General features: G+C 37.4%; 1 protein-coding gene and 1 pseudogene across 1 annotated transcript; both read left to right on the top strand.

The window, feature by feature from the left end:
• Positions 1-3,265: 3,265 nt before the first annotated feature.
• LOC102490813 (olfactory receptor 4C6) lies at positions 3,266-4,195 on the top strand. The gene has a single exon (XM_006157905.1). The coding sequence runs from the start codon at positions 3,266-3,268 to the stop codon at positions 4,193-4,195; it is 930 nt and encodes a 309-aa protein (XP_006157967.1).
• Positions 4,196-5,836: 1,641 nt separating this feature from the next.
• LOC102491224 (olfactory receptor 4C11-like) lies at positions 5,837-11,760 on the top strand (annotated as a pseudogene).
• The last annotated feature ends 14,906 nt before the right edge of the window (positions 11,761-26,666 follow it).

Genomic DNA, 26,666 nt, shown 5'->3' on the forward strand with positions numbered 1-26,666 from the left:
AATTATTCAATAGGTCAAAATATACAGTGCATGTCATAAACGTGTATTAAGTAATTTTCCCATATTCACATAAGTTTCAAAACATGCGAAGTATCTACCTATTGAAAAACCACCAACTGACCAATATTCTAAATGTCTTAGAAATGCTATCTTATAGCTAATGTTGGCATTGCTTCACTCTGATTTAGTCCAAATAATCAATAGACAGACTATCAAAGTACTACCTTAGAGCAACTTATGTGTGATACAGAAATAAAAATTAAAAACTCCCTTCTAATACAGCTGAGTTTTCAAATAGGTTAGTTTCCTTATACAGCATTTAATTTTATTACAACACAGAAGTACTTAGTGACTTCCTTAATAAGTCTAACATTAGGAAAAAACCCAGAAACTTGTCACATTTCTCAAAATAAACTTAACAGTTGTGTTTTACTTATTAGTGCCTGTAAAGCAGTAATTTAGATGGCTGAACCCAAAAGTCAAATTTACTAATATATACACCCAGTCTTCACTGTAAGGATGTCACATGACATCACTGAATTCCCAGCTACAAAACAGACCTTTAAAAGTTAAGTTTTGTACCTCACTGAATTGTCAGTTTAAAGTCAAAATAGATAAACTTTTTAATTGATATTCTGGTTATCTTTAGAATTTTCTGATTCTGGCAGTACCCATTTAGAAGAAAAAAATGAAGTGAGGAATTGTGCTAGGAAGGTTGAGTGACAATAGATTTACATTATCCTGTTAAAATTTAGTATTTGTATTATTCACAGAATAATTTGCACTGATTTGGGCTCATGAGTAGGGCTGGTGTCAGCTAAGTTGGAGATGTGAGTCTTCTTGGAGTAGAGAAAGACTTAACTTTTCATATTCTTTAATTATTAGCATATCTGGAAAATGATTAGACAACTCGAAAACTTATTTAATGGTTAGTATTTCTTTTTTTTAAAATAACTTAGATTTTTGCTATGAGGTACACACACTTATCAGAGAGACATAGAGACAGAAAGCAAGAAATCATGCCCAACTAGAAGGATGGTGATTCCACAATCCCTTTTCTTTCATTCTCCTGTTGGGATCTTGTACACACATGCACATGCGCCCAGTATGATTTTGAAGTTGTCAGGTCTGGGACTTGAACTGCAGTCAACTATATGGGAGTCCTATGATATAATCATTATGCCATCTGCTGGTCCCTTAGAGGTATTACGTCTAGTTTCAGGGTTGACATAAATATATTCAATGTATGCATTGTTAAAGTACATTGGCCTAAGAAAGTCTCTATACTTCTTAGTTTCCATAAGCAAACCACAACAGAAACCCACCCTTTAGACTGTTCATGTAGCTTAGCTTAGAGCTGTAATCAATTATTTCTCTACCTCATTCCCTCACTTTTGTTTTTGTATGTCACTTTCCTGTTTATGCATAGGTCACTTTCTCTTGTGGAACATAAGTATAGCTTGACCATGAGGCTACCTGGATTTCTCATTCAAAACACTTTAGTCAATTGAACTCTGCAAAATGAAGCTGTCTGAAGTTTTGTTTTGTTTATTCGTTTGTTGGTTTCTTGTTTTTTTGGCATAGGGCTTGTGTACTCCCTGGAGAGAGACAGTGAGAGAAAAATTAAGAAATCACACCTCACACTCCTGCCCTCAAAGATGGCCATACTGCAATAATTTCTCTTCCATTCTCCTTCTGGAATTTTGGGCATGCACAGACATGTGACCAGTATGATCTTCAAGCAGCCAGATCTGGAATTCGAACCACAATCTGCCAAATGAGAGTCCAGTGACTTAACTACTATGTCACCTGTTGGTCCTTGAAGTTTTTCTTTTAACAATCTAATTATAATATTCTCTTTAGGGGCCAGCAGATAGCATGATGGTTAAGACACTGGACTCATACATGATGGAGCACAGTTTGAGCCCTGGTTCCATCCGCTTGAAAAATCACAGTTGAGTGTGTGCCCAAAATTCTGAGAGGAGAATGGAAGAGGAGGGATTACAGCGTGGCCATCACCCAAGTAGGTTTTTTTTCACTTTCTCTCTCTTTCTCCCTTTGGCAAGTATACATGCCTTATGGCAAAAATTTAAAAATAATTTCAGAAAGAATATGCTCTTTATTGCCATGCACTATCGTTGAATTTTACTGTAGAATTTTGGAAATAAAGTAGCATAGGGAGCATAAATCGATTTCCTTAGATTGTTATTAAAATGAAATTATATTACAAAGGACAAGATCTCATTCATATTGAATGCTTAGTATTGTCATAAGAGAAACAATATAGTTGTTAATGGTATTCATTTTGAAACCAAATAAGCTGTATCTGAATTTGGTTACAGTATATACTGGTTGTGAGAACTTGATGTCATTTTTTTTTAAATTTCTCTAAGCTTTATTACTTTTAACAAGGACAATGTCTTGCAATATTTTTTGGCTGAGATAACAGAGATACTCAGTGAATAATGGCAATATACCATCAACATTTTCATCAATATCATCCAATATTAGAAGAAAGACAGATGAAAGGAGTAAGGTTCATAATATGTGGGAAGTCCTCAGAATATGGCTTACCTATTTTATAGGCTCTTCAACTAGCACATTCTAGGTACTCAATTAAATACGTGGAATAAGTAAGTGTAAAGGTGTAGGCCATGTTCCAAACTCTCAAGTGTGTGTAATGATAATTGAAGATCAGTATCCTAGCTTGCAGTTTTAACTAAACAGAAGCTAAGACAGGGTCCTGCAATGCAGGTAGTTTATTTTGGAAAACAGAATAAAGCCACAGGGAGAAGTGAAACAGAAGCAGAAGAAAGTTAATGTGAGGTTGTGCTAAGAGGCTTATCATTTATCCAGTGGCTCCTATCTACTAATGGTCAAATGTTTCCCTAGTTTCCCTAAGGGCATTCATTCCTCCACATTCCCAGGTATGATCATGCACCAGAACAATGAAGCGGGGTCTCCTATGTGTCTCAATCAGCAAGTAATGGGAAAGAAAGCAAACAAAAACTAGTCAATAAAAGTCTGACAGTGTCTTGATCCTGCTGGTTGTTGCAGTGAGAGAAGGTGTCACTGTGTAAGACATTGTCAGACTTTTATTGTTAGTAGCTGGTATCATAGCAACAATTGGACAAAAATGCAGGCTAAGCAGGTATGAAACTGAATATATACAAAAAATATCTACACACTCATTGATTATTAATAAGGGTATTCCTTTTTCATATTTCTTATCTCAGAGCAAAGTGCTTTCATCAGCCCATGGTAAATGGAGCATACAAACAATGTGACTGAATTCATCCTTTTGGGCATTACAAAGAATCCAGAACTGAGGAAAATACTCTCTGCTTTGATTCTCATCATGTACATGGCCACAGTGTTTGGAAACCTGCTCATTGTGATAACTATGACTGCAAGTCAGAGTCTGAAGTCACCCATGTATTTTTTCCTCACATCCTTGTCCCTCATGGATGTTACCTACTCTTCTGTCATTGCCCCCAAGGTGATTGTCGACTCCCTCTCTGAGAGCACAACCATCTCCCTGGAAGGCTGCATGACCCAGCTCTTTGCAGAGCATTTCTTTGGTGGCGTGGGCATCATCCTGCTCATCGTGATGGCCTTTGACCGCTACGTGGCCATCTGTAAGCCCCTGCACTACACAGCCATCATGAGCCCTCGGGTGTGCTGCCTGATGGTGGGAGGGGCTTGGGTGGGGGGATCCCTGCATGCGACAATACAGCTTCTCTTCATGTACCAAATACCTTTCTGTGGCCCCAATGTCATTGATCATTTTATGTGTGATTTGTTTCCATTGTTGAAACTTGCCTGCATGGACACCCACACCCTGGGTCTCTTAGTCATCCTCAACAGTGGAGTGATGTGTGTGGCCATCTTTCTTATCCTCATTGCCTCCTACGTGATCATTCTTTGTTCCCTGAAATCATACAGCTCCGAAGGGCGGCGCAAAGCCCTCTCCACATGTGGTTCCCACCTCACAGTGGTCGTCTTGTTCTTTGTGCCATGTATTTTCCTGTACATGAGGCCTGTGGTCACTTACCCCATAGACAAAGTGATGGCTGTGTCCTTTACAGTTGTTGAACCCATGTTAAATCCCTTGATCTACACGCTGAGGAATGCAGAAGTGAAAACTGCGATGAGGAAACTGTGGATAAGACAAGGGACCCTGTGTGGCAACTAGATTTCATGTGAAGAACTAATCTTGGGACCAGCAGATGGAGTAGCAGCTACACTGCTAGACTCTCACATGACTGACTGTGGTTCCAATCCTGGACCCAATACCTTGAAAATCACATCGAGTGCATGTGTGTGCATGCCCAAGATCCCTGGAGGAGAATGGAGAAGAAGGGATTGCAGTGTGACCATCCCCTCAGGGTGGTGATTTCTCACCTTCTCTCTCTATGTCTGTGTGATTCGTTTTCTCTCTGTGGTGAGCACACGTGTCCTAAGGCAAAAAACTCTTAAAAAAAAAAGGAATTAAATAAAAAACAAAACAAAACACAAATGAATTCTTCTTACTATAAGGGCACTGAGGTCTTAACCTTCCTATTAATTTCAATCCATTTGGGATGAATAAGTCAGAGGCATCCTAGAAAAACAAAATATTTCAAAGTACTATAGTGTCCTCTGTTCTGAGATTACCTCGGTGTGTCCAGTACACCACATCATTACATTTTGTACTCCACCCATTTCTTCCAAGGATTTAGGCACACTTTGAGTTTTAAACTGTATTTTGAATAAACTCCGCATTTCCCAGTTCAGAACTTTCCTCTCCTCTTCTCTCGACTGGACTGACTTTTCCCAGAGGCTTCGCTTGGCTGGTTTCCTGTCATTTCTTTCATTTTCAGATGGATTTCTTCCTCTTAAGATTTTCCTGACTTTCTATTTATTCCCTTTATTTATTTTTCAATTCTACCTCCTGGCTATATCTTTAATGCTTATAATCACAAAATATACTTTAAAATATATATATTTTTTACTTTTATCTTCTGTTTCCCTAAAGGGTTGCAATCTCTGTCCAGGCAGGGTTGAGGTATCTTCATTTGTGTTGGAAACCCAGTGATCAGAACACTCCCACTTGCTTAGTAATGCTTAATAAATATTGTTGGATAAACATAATTCTAAAAAAGACTTAAAGTGTTTTAAAAATTTGCAAATAAATGGTAAGATACTGAATTTCTACACTCTAAAGCAGAAACTGAAAGATTGGAAGCTATAATAACAAGGAAAATAACTACAGATACTATAGATCGTAAGGGTAGGGGTTATATGGGGTTGGGTAATAGGGGGAGGGAGAGAAACAGGGGAAAATTGCAGTATGCTTAATTGACATAAAATAAGTTATTTGCTGAAGATAATGTATATGATAATGTCTCTGTCTTGACTGATGTGCACTGTACTCATGCTGGGAGAAATCATGTTGTATAATGTAAACATATATAGTGATTAAATGTAAATAGTAATAATAAAAGATAAATGGGGGAGGATAAATACATTTTAGCACTTCAGGAGTTAAAATAACTCCAGTGTGCGTGTTGCCAAATGTCCTTTTGGAAACAAAGAATATCTCAACTAGTAATGTGTTTAATATAGAGGCTACTACTTTACCAAAATTCTCAACTATTTCTTGTAATTAATCAAAGAAACAAAATCACAGTCAGTTGTGCTTGTGGTTAGATATTTTAGAATCAAATGTTATATATCTTAAAATTATACAAAGCTTGGAGGTTGACTTTGTCCTTCTACGACTCTCACAGGCTTCAAATGCTAAGAAAATAGTATTTGTTATATTTTTGTTTGTGAACATTGCAACAGAGGCAACATGCTATTTGTAGTCACTGTCCTCTGCAACCCTGACCTCCTGGGCTCCCCCATGTACTTCCTCTTTGCTTTCCTAGATGAGAACTTCTCTTTTGTTATCATCCTAAAGATGGTCACAGACTCTATTTATGACAGGAAAGCAATGTCTTTTCAAGGTTGCATGATACAGCTTTTCACTAAACACCTCTTTGCTTGGGTGGAAGTGATTGTCCTCTTTTCACTGAACACTTCTTTGCTGGGGTGGAGGTGATCGTCCTCACAGCCATGGCCTATGACCATTACCTGGCCATTTGCGAGCCCTTACACTACTCATCTATCATGAACTGGAGACTCTGTGGCATTCTCCACAGATGGGGTTAGTGTTGACCAAGGGGCTTCTTGCATTCCTTGATACAAATTCTCTTTACTTACAAGTTGTCTTTCTATAGCCCCAATTTCATAGATCATTTTTTGTGTGACTTATACTCATTACTGAAGCTTGCCTGCATGAACACTCATATTGTTGGCATTTTGGTGGTCACTAACAGTGGCTTTATCTGCATCATAATCTTCTCCTTTGTTGCTTATCTCTTCTGGTGTCACTCTTCTCTCACTGAGGACGCTTAGTTTTGAAGGGTGGTGGAAAGCTTTCTCCAACTATGGATCTCTCTCCACCCGTTGTGGTTTTGTGTTTTGTCCTGTGTGTATTTTTACATGTGTGACCTCCATCTGCTTTCTCCACTGACAAAATCTTGGCAATACTTTACACCATCCTCACACTTTTGCTTCATTCTTTGATTTAGTTTCAGAAATAAGGAAGTAAAAAACACAGAACCAATTGGTGGTTATTTCTGAGCAAATATGAAATGTTAAACTTAAAAAATTAAAATAAGGAGTAAAGAAGTCAAATGATCTTAGATAAATACTTTTTAAGATGCACCTTTTGCAGAAAGAGATAGTGTAATACTGTAGAAAAAGTGTTAGTTCTGTTACTAATTCACTCTGTGACTTTGAGTGAGTTATTACACTTCTCTGGGCCTCCATTTCTCATGTTTAAGGATAATTAATCAAACAAAACATATTTCCTTTGCACTTCTCTGTGTGTCTAAGTTCCTTTCATTTTTTTAATGGTAAATATTCATAATCCTATTTAATTGATGAGTATACTGAGGCTCAAAAACTTGTGACACATCAAAATCTTTCCTCAAGATTTTTTTCAGTCCATTTGTAACTAAAAGACCTGGTATTGGAGTGTGGTTATATGTATAATGTTTTTTTCTGAGCTATCTGGATTTGCTGGCTGTTATATTTGGAAAAGTGCAAAGAATGCTATAACCTAATATAGCATTTTCTTGTCTCAATTTCTGTCCCTCAGTTCTCTTTTCCTATGCTTTCCTGGCACCTCTCACTTTATCCTCATTGGCAATGACATATATAGCAGCTGTGCTGGATAGTAACATGGTCTGTTAGGTAGAAAAGTGATTTTATAATATAATCTGTCATGTTTTTAATAACTGCAACCACATTAAAAAGTAAAGATCTAACTTCTTTCCCTAAGAGTAGAAGAAAATACCTTAGGCTATTATTCAATAATTTCTTTACCTTTTCTCTCTCTCTCCTCACTACACTGATTTAAAAACATAAATGGGATAAGTAAATTATTATTAGCAGTGGTAACCTTTTGCAGAAGAGGAAATTGAAAATTAGAGTCTGAGATAGTTGCTTAAATTCATATTGCAGGTAAGTAGAGGGACCAGGGTTCATGTCAACCACACACACTTGACCTCTTTGAGTCTTTCACTGTCTTCAGAGACTTTCAGCAACTAGAAGAGACATGCTTAAGCAAATCATATGAAGAATCCTACAATTCAGAGGAAGATAAATTTGAATTAATTGGTCCTAAGGTTTGCTTTTGCCTCTGAATGTCTGAACTAAGTAGTTCATTGAACATTCTTTGGGACTATTTTGAGAGAAATAATCTCCTTACAGCACCTGAGGCTGAAAGCCTGCTTTAGGCATTTGCAAACCTTTGTGGAATTTACCTAAAATAAACACAGTGAAAAGAACAGCTTTTAACTAACTTTTTCCAATAAAGAAACTGGAAATAGAAAAATAGAACTGACTTCAGAACGGTTTCACTCTGAGTGCAGGAATAGTTTCTTCCATAAAGCTTTCTAGAACCAAAATAAGAAAGTTTCCCTGTTTTTTACATTCTTTTTTTTTTTTTTTCACTTCAGCATAGCCTCTGTTTTTGTTGTCTGGTCAAACCCCGTGTTCTGGGGAGGAACCATGTGAAGTATGTCCACATGCAGTCTCCTTTTTCAATGAACTCCTTTCATCCCTTAATATCTTGTGATAGAAAGGAATGATAAATCTTGAAGTATAGTTTACAAGTTTCACCTGGGCTTTATATAATTTACCTTCTAAGTGAATTAAAATTGAAAAAAGAATATACTTTATTGGAAATCATCTCTTTGCTTATATAAAAAGTGGTAAGTTATTTCTGTGTCTCAAATGCTTTCTTTCACATATCTTAGTTAAGACTAATTTGATGAACCTACACTGAATAACTTGTACGGAAGATGTAGCTCACAGCTCACCTATGAAGGGTAATGGTGGCCCAGGCTTCCTATGTTGTTCCTTCAGCACAAACTGAACTACCTCACAAAAGCCTTTCTCTTCACAGATAGGGTTCAACAATGGCATCAAGACCAGCCTAGAAGAAGTTTTTGTCTTGGGGATTCTTTTGTTTGAAAGCCTAAGGTCATTGGTGATGTTTCTGGACAGGTATATGATAGGGCTTCACCATCCATACACACCTGTGTTTTCAAGACCCTTGGCAACCCTTGCCCATTATCCATAACTTCTCCCTCACTTTGGTTTGGGACAAAGTGATAGTGCAGTGGGCTAAGGAGAAAAAGTGTTAAACTGTGACGGAATCTTAGCTCAAGCTATCCTCTTTAACATTCTTCACTCACCTCCCCTCTCTGTATTTTTCTGTATCTTATCCCATAACTCTGTTGGTGTCTGTTCAGTATCAGTCTCCACTCTTCTTCTCTGACTACATCTAATCTCTTCCCTTTTGCCCTGTCACTATTATTTCTTGGGTTATCTGGATTTTTGCTTTATATTTGACTTACCATACAGTTTACAGAACTTTTTTTTGAGATCCAGTTAAGCAATTAACCTTTTTTTTATGACTCAGGATTTCTTTTCTCTAAGCAGCAATTTACAGGCATGATTATAATTTGATGTTTTATTTAACATATAGGACAAATGCTGGAGAGATATGTTATCTAGTATCATAGTATCTCATTCTAGTTCTAGCTCAACTATATATGGTAGAACTCTTTTATCACAGGTATAACTTTGTACATAAAAAAAGAGACAAATAGCCATACTTATCATGAAAGAAAATGTTCTTGTCAAATGAAATAACGAAAATTGGGAACCAGCAGTTAGCGTAATGGCTATGTCGCTGGACTCCCACGTAGTCGACTGCGGTTCGTGTCCCGGAACCGGTGGCTTAAAACTCACGCCGGGCGCGTGTGCGTGCGTGCCCAAGATCCCAAGAGGAGAATGGAGGAGGAGGGATTGCAGCGTGACCATCCCCCCTGGGGAGTGATTTCTCGCTTTCTGTCTCTATGTCTCTCTCTGTCTGTCTGGCGAGCACACGTGCCCTACAGTGAAAATCTCTCAAAAAAAAAAAATGAAATAACGAAAATGAATACCTCTTTAATTATAACATCATAGAGCCAGAATTATATATACATATATATACCAGAAAAAAATATATATACACACTATAATATATGGTACACACGTATATTATATACATTATAATATAATTTAATAAGGTAATCATATATATGATGTATATTATATATTGGATTATATTATTTATTAACTGTTATATATAATTCTGATTTTATACATATATATGTAATTCTGATTCTATGACTTCATATGCATTATATTATATATATAATGACTATATAATATATATGATTACCTTATTAAATTTAATACATATTTAATAAGGTACATAATGACACACATGCATTGGAGACAGAAGTAGATGTTTACTTTTTTTTTTTTTTAGAGAGGTTTTTGCTATAGGGAGCATGCACTCACCAGACAGACAGAAACAGAGAGACAGAAAGCGAGAAATCACCCCCCAGGGGATATGGCCACGTCGCAATCCCTTCTCCTCCAGTCTCCTATTGGGATCTTGGGCACGCACGCACACGCACACGCACATGCACACTCACCTGGCGTGAGTTTTAAGCCACCAGATTCGGGACGTGAACCGCGGTCGACTACATGGGAATCCAGTGACATAGCCATTACGCTAACTGCTGGTCCCCATGTTTACTTTTTGGAGAAAAAATAGAAAGACTTTTGGTAGTAAGTCTAATTTGTACTGATTAAAATTCCAACATGTAAATGTAAAAATTTAAAATTGAGAAAGGAAAATAGTATATTCTTCCTACTGCTATTGTGATGATTCCTCACATCAAGGAGGAAAGAGCATCTAGAAGTGTCAATGCATAGTGACTGAATTCAATAGCATAGTTAGGAGGCAGTGCTCATTTGAACTAATGCATAAAACTTGTCAACATCCTAATTCCAGATCTTCATGTTACCTCTGGAGAGTAAGATTGGAATTTAAGTTTTTAAGAGTACTTTTTACTTTTTTTTTTTGGAGAGGTTTCTGCCATAGGGCACGTGCCCAAACAGACAGAGGCAGAGAGACAGAAAGCGAGATGGGGGGATGGCCACGCTGCAATCCCTTCTCCTCCATTCTCCTCTTGGGATCTTGGGCACGCACGCACACGCGCACGGCCTGAGTTTTAAGCCACCGGGTCCAGAACCGAACCACGGTCGACTACATAGGAGTCCAGTGACATAGCTTAATAGCGTAATGACTATGTTGCTGGACTTCCATGTAGTCAACCTTGGTTCAAGTCCCAGACCTGGTGGTTTAAACTCACACAGAGCGCATGTGCATTTGTACCCAAGATCCCTAGAGAAGAATGGAGGAGAAGGGATTGCAGCATGGCCATCCCCCCTTGGGGGTGATTTCTTTCTGTCTCTCTGTCTCTCTCTGTCATGCACCCATAGCAAAAAAAAACCTCTCTCAAAAAAATATAAAAGTACTCATTGTCATAACCATCAGGTACAGCTATGTGCTTCTTTCTTTTTTACTATCCTTTGATGATGCTTGCTTCTCCACAACCACTGCTCTCAGACTGATTTCAGATGCTGTTATCTGAGAAGAAAGTTATCTCCTACAATGAGTGCATGACCCAGATCTTTGCAACTCATTTCTTTGGGTGCATGTAGATCTTTGTGTTCATTCTCAAGTCTTTTGATTGCTCTGTGGCCATTTGTAAACCCCTGAGAAACACAACCATCATGAGCCCATGTACCTGTGGTGTGTTGATGATTTTAGCTTGGGTGGGATCTTGTATCCGTTCTTCATAACAGATATGCTTGCCTTTGAAATTACCCTTCTGTGGTTCCAATGTTATAAATCACTAATTCTGTAACATTCAGCCTTTATTAAAACTTGCCTGCACGGACACTTATGTCATTAATTTACTCATGGTGTTTAATAGTGGGGTCATATGCATGATGAGTTTCATAGTTCTTATCTCCTACATTTTTATCTTAAATTATCTGAGTAACCAGAGCACAGAAGGAAGGAGAGCTCTCTCTACCTGCACCTCCCACATTACTGTTGTCATCTCAACCTTTGTTCCGTGTATATTCACATGCACTCGCCCTCCAACCACATTTCCAGTGGACAAAATGATGGCTGTGTTTTATACTATTGGAATACTCTTGATCAACCCTCTGATTTACACTTTGAGGAATGCAGAAGTCAAAAGTGCCATGAGAAAATTATGGTTCAACAAACTGACTCAAAGTTACAAGGAGTAGAACTTTTCAACAGTGCAAATTTTTGAAGAGTTTAAATAAAATTGGATTGATAGAGAACAAATGTTCTTATCCTGATGTGGACAATGTAATTTTCTCAGTAGGATCTCTGGTGAAATAGACAGACCTGTCTGACCTTAAGGCAATGTCACCACACAAGTGAAAGAACATCAAATAAATGGACATTTGTGAGCCGTGAGCCTGCTCCTCACATCTGCTTTCCACATTGATGCTCTGCTTGTTTAGAGCTTGTGATCAAGATCCTGTTGCTTCTATAACTTTACTTTGTACACTATTCTGCTTTGTGTTTTTCTTTGTCTCCACCTCCCCCCCCAAGTTAAAGGGTTTGTCCCTGATATTGGACATCCACTTTGTATGAAAATCAGTTCTTGCATTACTGCATCTGAATCCTGTTTTTTCTGATTCAAAATCACTTCAAGAAACTTAGATTCCCAAAGAAGAATAAATTCAGCTGTTTAAACCTTAGCTTTTATTTGTAGCAAAAGTATCTAAATAGCCTTTTATTCTTTTTCTGAATGTGTGCAAAGAAAGAATTTGTTTCACCCAAATAAGGACAATTCTGGTTATAAAGCATATATTCAGTATATTGGACCATAGCTTTTTCTATGTACTTCATTGTCTTTTTCTCATCATTTTGATCATTTTATTTATGATACACACACACACACACACACACACACACACACACATACACACACATGGTTCCTTAATTTACTATGATTTGACTTTAACTGAGTTTATTGGAATGTATCCCTATTCTAAGTTGAAGTACTCCTTAAGATTTATTATGGGTTTATGGTTTCTACTGGATGGATATGTATAACTTTTGCACCATTCTGAGGTTAAAAAAATTATAATTCAACCATGGTTTAGTTGAAGACTTTTTAGTTACCAGCATTGAATACATTTTCTTCTTACAATATTTTGATTAATGATTAATGTTGACATAATCCCATTTAAGTTGAGGTGTGTATATGTGTATGTGTGTTTATGTGTATGTGCGTGTATTAGTTCCCTTTTATCTGCAGTTGTACTTTCCATAGGTTTAACTAAACATCATTAAAATACAGTATACATGATAATTTGAGAAAGATTATATTCATATAACTTTTATTGCAATAATAAATTATTATAATTACTATGTTTATAGTTGTAAAATGAACTTTATTTTGGTTAGATGTGTATAGAAAAAATGTAATATTTACAGGATTAAGCACCATCTTTGGTTTCAGGCATCAGCTGAGGGTCTTCAAATGTATGCCTCATGAATAAGGCATCACTACTGTGTATAAGGAGACTTCAAAAAATTCATGGACTATGGGACCAGCAGTTAGTGTAATGGCTATGTCGCTGGACTCTCACATAGTCGACCGCGGTTCAAGTCCTGGACCCGCCTGGTGGCTTAAATTCACGCCAGGAATGTGTGTGTGTGTGCCCCAGATCCTGAGAGAAGAATGGAGGAGAAGGGATTGCTGCGTGGCCATCGCCCCTAGTGGGTGATTTCTCACTTTCTGTCTCTCTGTCTCTCTCTGTCTGTCTGGCAAGCGCATGCACCCTATAGCAAAAACCTCTCAAAAAAGAAAAAAACTTCATGAACTATGTAAATTTTGAAAAACACCATGCATGGATTTCAAGACTTCTTTGTATCAAAACAAACTTGTATCTTAGTTCCATTTTTTTCAAGAACTTTTGAAGTCCTCTTATATGCAGTAACTTAAGCCAAGAGCTACTGCCTGAATCTTTTGGTTGGTGAATTGACAAACATTTTATGAAATTATTAGAGTTATAAAAATCAGTATCTTGTGGATTATACCATACTTATAAAAATTGTCACAACTGACATAATAAAAATATAGTGGCATAACAATTCGTGCAAAGAGTGAAGATGTCCACTGAAATGAGAGTTTTAAGCCACTTGGTTCTGGGACTTGAAACATGGTCTACTCTATGGGACTCCAACAACGTAACCATTACACTATATGCTGCTTCCATCTACTGGGCATTTTGAAAACTACAAGCTGATTGCTCCTGCAGTTCATATGCTCTCTTACAAACTTTCCCAGCCAAAATCACTTTTCTTTTGAGTATGCTAAAACATTGAAGTTTTAAAAAAAATGGTCATATCACTGTTGATACCTAATCTAGTAGAAAACAATTAACCAGAATCTGATATATTTTCTTGCAAGCTCTCCTATCATCCCTGAGATATCATCTTTTTCCAGATTTGTGCTTAGAAGTGGGCAGAGTTTACTATAGCAAAATATTATTAATTTATTGATGGTAAATTAATACTACCTTACTTTGTTGCTGTGGTTTTTAAAATCTAATTGCCAAAGGGTGCAGACTATAGTTGAGGAGAGACAGACACACAGAGAGAGGGGAAGATGGAGAGAGAGAGAAGAAGAAAGCACCGCTTAATGGGGAGTGGTCTGCAATAATCCCTTCTCCTTCATTTCCCCATTCTGTCTGGATTTGGGGCATGCATAAACACGTGCCTGGCATGTTTTTCAAGCTCCTGGGACTGGGATTCACACTGTCACTAGTCATACAGAATTTGGCTACCTTCACTACGAGGCTGTGAGTCTGACCCTATGTTACTTCTGTTAATTTAAATGTTAATGTCATTGTAGTTGTGCTTGTCAATTTGTTTTATTTTATATTTGTATAAGAGTTTCAACTATAAGTCATTTATAATTCTTTTTATGCTTACATACATATTGTTAAAATTATATTATAAATCATTTAACACTGGTGATCGTAATACTTTTTTCTTTAAAAAAGTTCTATGTATCACTCAAAATGAAGAAATCTGGTGCATAATTTAGGGAAAAAAAATATATACAGTAGTGAACCACATGCCTTAAGTCTGCGAATGATGCTCTGGGTGTAGAGTTTCCCAGGACCAGCAGATTAGTACTATCTATGGCAAAGTAATCCTTGCCCTCTGCCAAGATCATCTCTGTTAAAGATTCTTTTCTCACCCAGAAAGCTTTTTAATGGAATTGACTTTACTTTTATCTTACTCACAGATTCTGTCGTACTAGCTTCGATGGAGCAAGTTTCCAGGTTGTGAGCTGGTCTTTGGAGATGCTCTTGTAGCGGAGAACTGAGAACAGCCTCTTGACAACATTCAGTGAGGACTCAGTCCAACAGCCAGAAAGGAAATGGACTCCACCAACAAACACCTGAGATTGGGAGTAGATCCTCCTCAGTTGAATGAGATCACAGTTCTGACCACACTTTGATGTGTCCTGTGTGAGACCCCTGAAGGGCCCAGAGAAGACATACCCAGACATCTGGCTGAAGAAACTATGAAAAAATTATTGTGGCCTGTTTTAAACTGCTACATCTCTAGTAATTTCTTACACAATTATAGATAATTAATATTGTGAGTGTTTAGGCCCTGTTATCTGGTTGCATTTTCCAAAAAAAAAAACAGGAAGAAATTACTAAACTCATGTCTGGCTTATGATCTTCGCCCTTCTTATTTAGACAAAATGGGTCAGTTGATAAGAGATTATTTACGTCTGGACACTTAGAACTGATTGCTTCTCTGCAAATAGGAAGACAATCCAGAGTTACTCCCTTGTAGTGTAACAAGAATATGTAATTCTGAAATCTTAAGATGCAGACTGTTTCTGAAATTTTAATTCTTTACATCTATTTCTGTGAAATTAAACTTTAATGTTATGAATTCTCATTTTCAATGGTAACCATTTTTTTTTTTTTGGAGAGAGAAATTTTTGCTATAGGGTGCATGTGCTCACAAGAGAGAGACAGAGAGACAGAAAGTGAGAAATTACCCCCTAGGGAAATGGCTACACCACACTACCTTCTCCATTTTAGTCTCAGAATGTTGGAAGTGAGTTTTAAACTGCCTGATCCAGGACTCAAACTGAGGTCAACTACGTGGGAATAGAGCAAGATAGCCATTATACCATCTGCTGGTGCCTAAACCCATATTTATAATGGAAAATTAGGCACTGGTAAAATGTGATGCTTGTGAGGCTATTCCCCATAAGAAGGTTCCAGATTCCCATGTGGAGACCTTCCTGAATATGCCAGACATGCATGTACCAGTTGTCTTCAGCTGTCTGGGGCTCGGGGTAGACAGCTGTGTCAGAATCCTGTTGGGTTCTTATCTTTCTATCTCTTTCTCACTTATGTAAGAAGTAAGTAAACAAAACAATAAGTCCTATAACAAGTACAAAAGTTCCGTGAGTTCCCAGGATTTGAAGAGATTATGTGAATTTTTATCCAGTTGGAGACAACTAGCATTTTTGGAGACAGGGGTAGAGGGGGGAGAGTTTTGCTAAAGGGCACGTGCACTCACTGGAGAGACAGAGAGACAGAAAGTAAGAAATCAATCCTCAAAGGGAATGACAACACTGCAATTCTTTCTCCTCCATTCTACTTTCGAGATTTTTGGGTATGTATGCACACGTGCCTGGGGTGAGTTTTAAGTCACCAGGTCTAGGGCTTGCATTCAACTACATGGGAGTCCACTGATGTAGCTATTATGCCATTGGCTGGTACCAGGAACAGTTATCTTTAAAAGAATGTTTTCAGGGACCAGCAGTTAACGTAATGGCTATGTCGCTGGACTCCCACATAGTCGACTGCGGTTCGCGTCCCGGACCCAGTGGCTTAAACTCACGCCGGGCGTGTGTGTGTGTGTGCCCAAGAGGAGAATGGAGGAGAAGGGATTGTGGCGTGGCCATCCCCCCTGGGGGGTGATTTCTCGCTTTCTGTCTCTCTGTCTCTCTCTGTCTGTCTGGCGAGCGCATGCACCCTGCAGCAAAAAACCTCTCCAAAAAAAAAAAAGAAAAAAAGAATGTTTTCAGTTTGTGATTTAAATCTCCTACACTCCTCAAATCCACTTCTGTTAAATCTTCTGGATCTAAGTCGATGATAAACAGAGTAGCCTACAATTTCTATGTGAATATTCCCATTATATTTTGGATTTTCTGGTTCTCTGCCCCCTCACCTCCTTCTGTTTCTACTTTTCTCTTTTCTCTCCCACAGCTCTATTAGAAAATCTATTAGATTTTCAGGAAAGTCATGACGTGTTTTTCTCTGAAAAATATGTGTCATTACTTTTCTGAGAACCCAATAAAATCTCAGTCTGATACCTATTAGTTTTCAGCCATATCCCCATCATTTCCAGCTTCCTTCTATTAAGACTCCAAAATCCTTTGAGCCACTGGGACATATAAATCACTATTCATGCTAACATTTCCATGAACCCATTCTCCTTCCTGAGAACCTCTGCACAGCTCTTCTCTGTGTCTTACTTATCCTCATTCAGATATCTGCATGGCTGACCTTCCTTTTTTTGGTTGATCATTAAATGTGTCTTTCTAGTAATGGATTTTCTGACTACCTCACAGAACTGCAAACCTCACCCTCTTGTAGCAGATCCTCATTCCTCCATTTCTGTTTAGTTTTTCTCCTTAACACTTATCATCATCTAACATGTAATACTGTTTTTTTTTTTTTTTGCAAACCTCACCCTCTTGTAGCAGATCCTCATTCCTCCATTTCTGTTTAGTTTTTCTCCTTAACACTTATCATCATCTAACATTTAATACTGTTTTTTTTTTTTTTTTTGAGAGGTTTTTGCTACAGGGCACATGAGCGCTCTAGAAAGACAGAGAGAGACAGAGAGACAGAAAGCAAGAAATAAACCCAAAGGGGGATGGCCATGCTGCAATCGCTTCTCCTCCTTTCTCCTCTCAGGATCTTGGGCACACACACAGTGTGAGTTTAAGCCACTGCATCCGGGAGTCAAATCGTGGTCGACTACATGGGAGTCTAGCGACATAGCCATTAAACCAACTGCTGGTCCCAATATAGTTTAATTTCTTATTTTGTTTATTTATTTATTTTTTAATCTATACTATACTGTAACTTGTATGAGGTAGGAAGTTCATCTTTTGTTTCGTAAATTCCCCCGTGCCTGGAATAGTGCCTCATACATTATAAGTGTTCAATAGTTACTTATTGCATTAGTAAATGAATGATAATAAAAATGAAAACAAATGGGCTTTTGTTCCTAAATGGGGTGCAAATAACTTATGGTCAAAATTTTTTTTGTTATGAACAAGTAGAAAAGCCAGGAACAGAGAAAAAAAGCACCTGTACAAGGTAATGGAGATTTGCAGAGGTCACCAAATCTGTAAGGAATAAGTCCGCAAGGAGAACTTCAATAAGTGAGTTGACTTCTGTGACTGTTTCTGTGGCACATCACTCAGTTTGGAATTTGGGTGTGAACAGGTGGATAAGAATTTGGTGTTTTTTTTTGTTTTTTTTTTGAGAGGTTTTTGCTATAGGGCATGCACACTCACCAGAAAGACAGAGACAGAGAGATATAAAGCGAGAAATCACCCCCTACGGAGGATGGCCACATCACAATCCCTTTTCCTCCATTCTCCTCTTGGGATCTTGGGCACCCACGCAAACGCACCCAGCATGAGTCTAAATCACTGGGTTCGGGACTTGAACCGCAGTCGGCTACATGGAAGTTCAGTGACATAGCCATTACGCTAACTGCTGGTTCCAGAATTTGGGCTTTTCACTAGGAATGATCACTGCTGGGGAGAGTGGAGGAGAAGAGACACCAACAGAGCTTTTGGAGACAATTGGAATTCTTCAGTCACCTAGTACTCTTTCCTTCTAGACATTTCCTCTGTCTACAGGCTCTATAGAGTGTGCTATGGATTACACTGTATCCTCCACAAAGATTTTAAAATTCTAACCCTGGGTACTGCATTTGGAAATAAGATCCTTGCAAATGGTCAAGATAAGTTTGTTAGGGTAAACGCTTATCCAATATAACAATATCCTCATAAAGAGGTGATATTTAGATCCAAAGTCAGACAAGAACACAAGGAGAATGCCATGGGAGATGAAAACACAGAGATGGTTGTTCAGGCTGCCAGCAAGTCACCAGAAGCCAGGAGTGAGGCCTGGGCAAAATTTTCCTCATGGTTCTCAGAAGAAACCATGTGACAAAACCAAGTATTAAAGAGAAAACAAAGAAATAGAATATGAAAGTGAGGAGTTCACAAACAAACCCTAACATGGATCTTTAAATAATACAATATTTTAAATTAAAATAAAATTGCTATTGCCTATAATGGGTTGGTAGTTACATGGATGTATATGTCACTCAAAAAAGTACATTTGAAAATGTTCCATTTTATTGCATGAAAATTATACCGTAGAAGTTGATTTCAATACCCATCTCTTAGACTCTCAAAACATTCAGACAAGAAGCCATTTTAAAGCTGAGGTGTGTCCTGGTGTGTTCAGGGAAGCCATGCTCTAAACCCATCACCTAGACTCCCAAAATATTCAGACAGAGTAGGACAACCTCTATCTTCTCTCTGTCTCTGGCTGGCTGTCTCTCTGTCTGTTTCATGTTCTCTCTCTCTTTAAATTTTTAAGTTTTTTTTTAATTCAAATTTTTAAAGCTCCACTCATCAGCTTAGACTTTTTCTTTCACTTGTTAATCTCAGAAGCCATTTTAAAGCTGAGGTGTGCATGCCACATGATGCTAATTTTTCACTCTTTTTTAGTAGTATTTTTCTAGTTTTTTTTTCCTTTTTGCTTATTTTTTTTAACTTTACTTTCTTACTCTAAGCTTCACTCTCCACACACTTAATGTCTAGATAGATCTAGGTGCACAGTACCCAAGCATCTGAATACTTTTAGAGTAATTGAAATCCTCAACATTTATTGAACCTCCTGCTTTAATGAAGAAATTTCTTTTTATAAATCTGAACTCCTAATATTACTATTGATGCCACATTGCTAAGTACTGTGGAGGAGAGATTTTGTCACAGAATGACCAGAAATAACCATGGAGGCACAAGAAACATGAGAAACCAAAAAATAATCTCTCCCCTAAGGGAAAAAGAACAATCCCTCATCATCCACAGACAGTACAGTAGAATTCATAGAAATGCCTGATAGAGACTTCAGAATATTCATAGTTACAAAACTAAATGAGATCCAAGAACTGAGAGATAATGAATTCCAGAAGATGCAGGAGAAAAGAGACAATGAGTTCCAGGAGGTGTTGGAGTTCTTTCATGATCTGAAAGAGGAAATACACACCATAAAAAAAAAATAATCAAATGGAGCTATTAGAGATAAAGGCTGCCATTCATTAAATAAAAACCTCCTTTGAAATCATTAAAAACAGATTAGTCCATGCAGAAAATCGAATCTTGGATGTTGAAGGCAAAACCTCTGATCTAGAAAAGGCAACCAAAAAACTGAGAAAATAATTTAAAGCAATGAGAATACTATACAAGAAATACTATATAGCATTAAGCTCCCAAACATCTGGATAACTGGTATCCCAGAAGGTGAGGAAATTAATAAGGGCATTGATAATCTATTCCATGAAATCTTGGAAGAAAACTTTCCAAATCTAAAGAGGCTTTCAAATATCCAGACCCAAGAAATACAAAGGATTCCTAATAGAATCAACCCAAGAAGATCTTCTCCAAGGCACATCAGAGCCAGACTGGTCAAATCTACAGACAAAGACAAGATACTAAATTTGGCAAGACAGAAATGTCAGGTTACTTATAAAGGTTATCCCATCAGGATAACATCAGACCTCTCGTCAGAAACAATGGGAGCAAGAAAAGAATGGGAACATATGTTCAAAGTGTTAAGTGAAAAACAGTTTCAACCAAGAATATTATACCCAGTAAGATTAGCTTTCATACAGAAAAAAAGAATAAAAACATTCTCAGATCAACAAGACCTGAAAGAATTTGCCAGTAGCAGACCTACTCTTCAAGAAGTTCTGAAAGGAGTGCTCAACCAGTAAAACTAAAGACACATAGCGAAGGCAACCAAGAAAATGACCAGTTTGGGGACCAGCAGTTAACGTAATGGCTATGTCACTGGACTCCCACATAGTTGACGGTGGTTCAAGTCCTGGACCCGGTGGCTTAAACGCACTCCAGGCGCGTGTGCGTGAGTGCCCAAGATTCTGAGAGGAGAATGGAGGAGAAGGGATTGTGGCGTGGCCATCCCTTCTGGGGGGTGATTTCTCGCTTTCTGTCTCTCTGTCTCTCTCTGTTTGTCTGGTGAGCGCATGCGCCCTATAGCAAAAACCTCTTCAAAAAGAAAAAGAAAAAAAAAAAGAAAATGACCAATTTAATGCTAGGGACAAGAAATATCAATAACAATGTTGAATGCTAACTTCCAGGATTTAAATGAAAAGATAGGACCACGGCAACACTGCATATTTATCATAAGAGAGTTTGAACATAAGTCTGAATTTGTGAAATAGAATTTTATGGCTTTCGAATAAACCATTACTGATTTTTTTTTTTACTATGTTTTGTTTTCCCAATTTAAACACTTTACTTTCTTTTGAGTTGTTGATAGGTTCGGCAATTTGTTAAAATATTTTTCTTGTTTGTTTCTTTAAGTGGAAATATAAATTTTTCTTCTTTCCTGACTGCTCTTGAATTGGAAATATTTGGGAGTATTCTTATTTTGTGGCAGAAGGGTTGTTTGCATAAGTTCAATAATGCTTGTTGCATTGAATCAGAAATTGGAAATAGTCACTGTTGGACAGGGCTTTGACTGGTATGTCATCTCTGAAGATCAATCAGAAAACTATAGAACTAAGGTGAATCTCAAGTAAGCCAACTGAAGCTCTTAGAAAGATGACCTGGCCCCATGAATTGCTCTGCATGGCAGAGAGGATTAGAGAAGATATATAAAAAATTTATAACATAAAATAACCTGGACTTTTCCATCCCAGCATTGTAATCAGTAGAGACTGCAAAAGAGAAAGCACACTAGAGGACTATCTTGAGAAAGACATTGAAGGAAGAAAAAGAGACAGATCTTTGTCTCCAGATGGTAGATCACAGAATTCTTGGTAGACAGGGCTGAACTTAGTTTTATGTATGACTAGTATGCTAGGCATTTGCTTTTCAACAATTTGAGTAGTTGACATGTAAATATTTTCTCAAAAATATTTAAAGCCATACTGTTTCTGTTGTTATAGAGACACAAGCAAAATTTCGTATAATTATAAGAAATATTTTGAACATTATCTTTAAAATTCAGTATTATGAAAGTTGTTTATTAACTGTCAAGAACTATGGAGTATGAGAAACAAATTTTTTGATATGTAAATTTTTGTGGGAAAATGTAATAATTAATTAATTAATTTAAAGATGTCACTGAAAAAAAAAAAAGAATGCAATGGAAAAAAATAAAGCAATGAAGGCCATCCATGGTGACACACTGGTAACACAGCACTCCACAATGTTGAAGTCAGTTGGGAAGATCCTGGGTTCCTGTCCCAGTTTCTTCCTGTACATGCTAACTATGTATATGTTCACATGATTCTGGCTGAGGCTAGAGGTGAGTTTTGGTATGAGGCCCTTGTTGAGGACAACTGCCTATCCTTCTATTTCTCTCTCATGAAAGAAATAAACTTTATTTAAAAACAATAACAAGATGTAAAAACATTTTTCATTCCATTTTCTGTCTCTTTAAACTTTCTCTACTACTTTACTGATTATAAAATGTATTAGAAATTATAGAAATTGTTATTGGTAGTTTTTACTGTAACTGTGTATATAATTTTTTTTTTGAGGTTTTTGCTGTAGGGCGTGTACGTTTGCCAAAAAGACAGAGAGAGACAGAGAGACAGAAAGCGAGAAATCACCTCCCAGAGGGGGATGGCCACGATGCAATCCCTTCTCCTCCATTCTCCTCTTGGGATCTTGGGCATGCACGCACACGCGCCCGGCATGAGTTTAAGCCACCAGATCTAGGAGTCCAATCGTGGTGGACTACATGGGAATCCAGCAACATACCCATTATGCCAAAAGCTGGTCCCTGTAATTGTATATATTGTAATGTATTTTATCAGTATTCACTACTAACTTGTCATTGTTATTGTTATTACATTTAACAGAGTCTTGGAGTAGGAAACTTGTCAAGTCACAGATACACAAATTATAGGGCTACGTCATTATCTACCTGAATTTTCACCTGAATTCAGAGCTTTGCCTGCTATTCAAAAAGATCTGGTTTAAAGGAGAAAGTTATTTGGCAACTTTTTGTAATCTATACTTCAATGCACATTGAGTGTACTTGGGTGGAACACTTGGTAACTGAAGTGACAGTTATCCCTTAGGATGGATGAGGAGAAGTGGGCTCTGAATACAAAATATGCACTTAACATCTTCATCTGGGATTAATTAGCCCCATCATTTGCTATGGTCCTAAATTAACTGCACTAAGTAGCTCATTGAACAAATCCTTCAGGGTTGAGTAAGAAAAGGTGTGATCTTTGTTCCTCTGGAGGTTAAGCATTTATGAACTTTCATAAAAGCTCCATAAATATTTAATGTAGAATACACAAATGCTTAATTCACATGTTCTATCAGAGAATGTTTTGGGTTAATAGAGATGGCTCTTCACAGACTAGTAAAGAGATTTTCTTTCTATTCTGGAAAGTTTTAAATGCAAAGTGACCTTTCTGCCAGTGTTTCAGGCCCTAAGTAGAATCTAATTTAGATCTTATAAAAATGTTGGTTCTCTCTGTAGTATCTGTTTTCTCCACTGCTCCTGTAACAGAAACCAAGACTGGACAAAACCTAGGGCAAATTTTACAGGCGGTAGATGCATTGCACGTGGTTCGTCTCCAAAGTAAATTGGAATTGAAAAGAGAGAAAATTCTAAACTCTCTTTTGGACATAATTCCTTTTATTCAAGAAAAGAGGTAAGTTTTCAAGTCTTACCGAACCATTTCCTTTATCCTCTCATCTGCTACCATTTATAGGGCAGTTACCACCATCTAGTTCTGTCTCCTGAGCTACCTAAAATTCCAAGGACATGTTTCTTCCTGCGATGAAAATTTTCCAATATTTCAGAAGTTCCCAGCTTACACTGGCCTCTGCTTGATGTGGTTTCAGGTACAATTCTGACCTGAAGAAAGGGATAGAGTGAAGAGGGCAGAGATACAGTGTCCCATACTTGCAGACTTCTTTTGGGCAATGTTTAAGGTTAGAAATGCACACTGATTATGCAGACACTGATGATATTGTTTGTCCTGATACTGTTGATATGCTGGTCATCATTTTGTTAACAATCTGCTTTTTACATTTTTTTTTTTATGGAGATGGGGTAAGGGATAATATGAGCTACAGAAGAGAGAAGCTGAAATCTACTGAAGCTCTAGGACAAAGTACTCCTTTCCCATACCGTGGTCCATCTATCACCCTTGCACTCATCTCCTGATTCTTCTTTCTCTGTCTGTACTTGGCATTTTTTTTCCCTTTTGAGTCAATGTCTTCCATTATTCACTATCCTTTAAACACATCCTCACTACTATTTTTTAGATATATGTGTACAATGTTGAAGACTGCATCCATGTGATAGGATTTCTCATGGACATGTCAGGATTTCCTTGGTCAGCTGTTAATGGCTGCCAGCTTTATGCTGGTTCCACCAAAATGGTCGAAGTTTGATACTTTGCATGGCACTGTAGGGTGGAGTGTTAGAGAGATTGCCTTGGAGCACGAAACCTTAGGTTCTGGCCCCATATCTTCTCTGACTTTTCTCTGCTAAATTTCATCTCCCAGCTAAACCTGAAGTGCCCAAAACAGAACAGTCAATTTGCCTTCCAAGATGTTATAAAATGAAATTAACAGAAGCCGTTGGAGCAAAAATAAGAACATAGATGTACTTAGGGATTACATGGTTCAATAAATACACATACATGGGCACATTTTAACAGTGGGACTCTGGGAGGGTGTTAGGGAGATTTCTTTTTTTTGAATAGGGAAAGGACCCTGCCGAGGAGATGCTATTTTACTGGGCACTATGTCCACAGATAGAAATGAAGAGTGGAGGCTACAGCACTGTGAGAAATAGACAATTCAGAGAATGAGATGGTCTAGGCTCACTCACATATGAGGGTAGAAAGCATCTTGTGTGACTGGAGCAGGGATATGCAGAAGCACTGAGATGAGACGTACAAATCAAGATGATGAATTAGGGGCTTTGAATGCTATGGTGAGTATTTGAACCATGGCAGACGAAAACGACAGGAATAATTTTATTATGCTTAATAAATCAGAGTATTGTGAATACCCGCTTTCCCTTTTCAAGTTATAGAAAATAGCCAAGAAGAAGGGAACTATGGAAAAATAAGTTGAAGAGTGACCACCTAAATTGGTGCCCTTTGTCCTTGTTTGCAGACAAAGAATAGGCATCTAAAGGCCTATGAGGATCCATTTAAAGGAATCTACAATTGCCATTTGTGATATTGATATTTATGTAATCTCAGCCTCAATTTCTGATACGTGTGAGCTAATAATTCTCATAATAAAAAGTCATATGGAAATGTCACCCAAAATGAAAGATTACACTTATTCTACTAAACTGTGCAGAAGAATTTGTTTACATTTTAATAAGTACTAAATATTGTGAAAAAGAAAATGTTTTGTGTGTTATAAATATAAAAATGATCCTATGGGAAATTTAAAAAAAGATCCTGATAAAGCTAAAAAAAAAAGTTTAATTTTACTATTTTCCACATTTTACTACCACCCCTCCCCCAAGAGAATAGATGAAGTGAGTCCTTCTGATCCTATTCTGAATAAGAAGACAAGAAGTTTGACCTGTTGATGAATCATATTTGGGATGCCTAGAGGGCCAGACTTTGTTTTGTTGGGGACACAAAATCCACTTGCATGCCATCCACTGAGTTTCTAACTGCAGAAAATGGGAAAGTGGATTTCTTCAGAGGGACTCTGGCATCTTAAAGGAGGTATCCTCTTCATGACAAATAAGCTCAAAGTTGAATTGTATTACTTAAGGGAAAAAGCCTAAAAGAATTAAACAACTCTTCGTGAGTTTTGCAGTACGTACGTGACAAATAAATAAGTGATGCTTATGTTTTAAAATGTTTTTTAATTTATTTATTTTTGCTCTAAGTGTGAGAGAGAGAGAGAAAGATAAAAGAAGCCTCCCTCCACCCAGGTGAAATGGCCATGTTGAAATTCCTTCTCCATTTCCCTCTCTAAATTTCAGGAGCACACATGTATGCACCTGGCATATTTACCAGGTTGCTGGGTCTGGGACTTCAACTTTGCAGTCGGCCATGTGGGATCTAGTCACCTTGACCTGTACCACACTCCATATGGCCAGCCCATATCTTCATGGGGGACTGTTCTCACATTTTTACACCTCCAAAAGTTTATAACTTAGCTTTCATATAGACCTTAGCTAAAAAGACTTATTTTTCTAAGTTTTCCCTGACTTTGGAGTCTGGATAACTGGAATTTTCACATTGATGTTCCCTCTATTTGCCCAGTAAAGCATTTTCTTTCTAATTTCTATTCTAAGTTGGCTAGATTTCTCTCATCACAAATGCCTTCACTTCTCTGATTTTTATATCTCCAGGTTCCAAACATTCTTTACAAGCAAAGATCTATTTTTATTTTTATTTTTTTCTCATCATTGGGTTTCTATATTCAAGATGTCCCATACTTTTGGTTTTATTATATTATATTTGTTGAAGATATCTGTACTTGTCATCACGAACATCTGATCACCATGAAAATACTAGTACAATCCACAGTGCTGATAGAATTTCAGCCATTCAGCAAAGGCACTTAAGGTTTTAAAACAGTTGTGCAACTGTATTACAGGTTTATAATCTTTGAATTAGTGATTTTTATGTCTATATTTATTTACACTTAATCACTGTTTGTTTTTACCACATACAGTATGGCTTTTCAAAGTATACATGTATTGTATGTCAATATGTGTATGTCAAGCAAATGAAAAACATTATGGTACACATCATTTTCAACAGATATATTTCC

The sequence above is a fragment of the Tupaia chinensis genome, unplaced genomic scaffold, assembly GCF_000334495.1.
Source record: "Tupaia chinensis unplaced genomic scaffold, TupChi_1.0 Scaffold000564_1, whole genome shotgun sequence".
Classification (NCBI taxonomy): domain Eukaryota; kingdom Metazoa; phylum Chordata; class Mammalia; order Scandentia; family Tupaiidae; genus Tupaia; species Tupaia belangeri.

What these genes read in the sequence shown, in the direction of transcription:
- LOC102490813 (XM_006157905.1), top strand. Translation starts at nt 3,266, where the DNA reads ATGGAGCATACAAACAATGTGACTGAATTCATCCTTTTGGGCATTACA.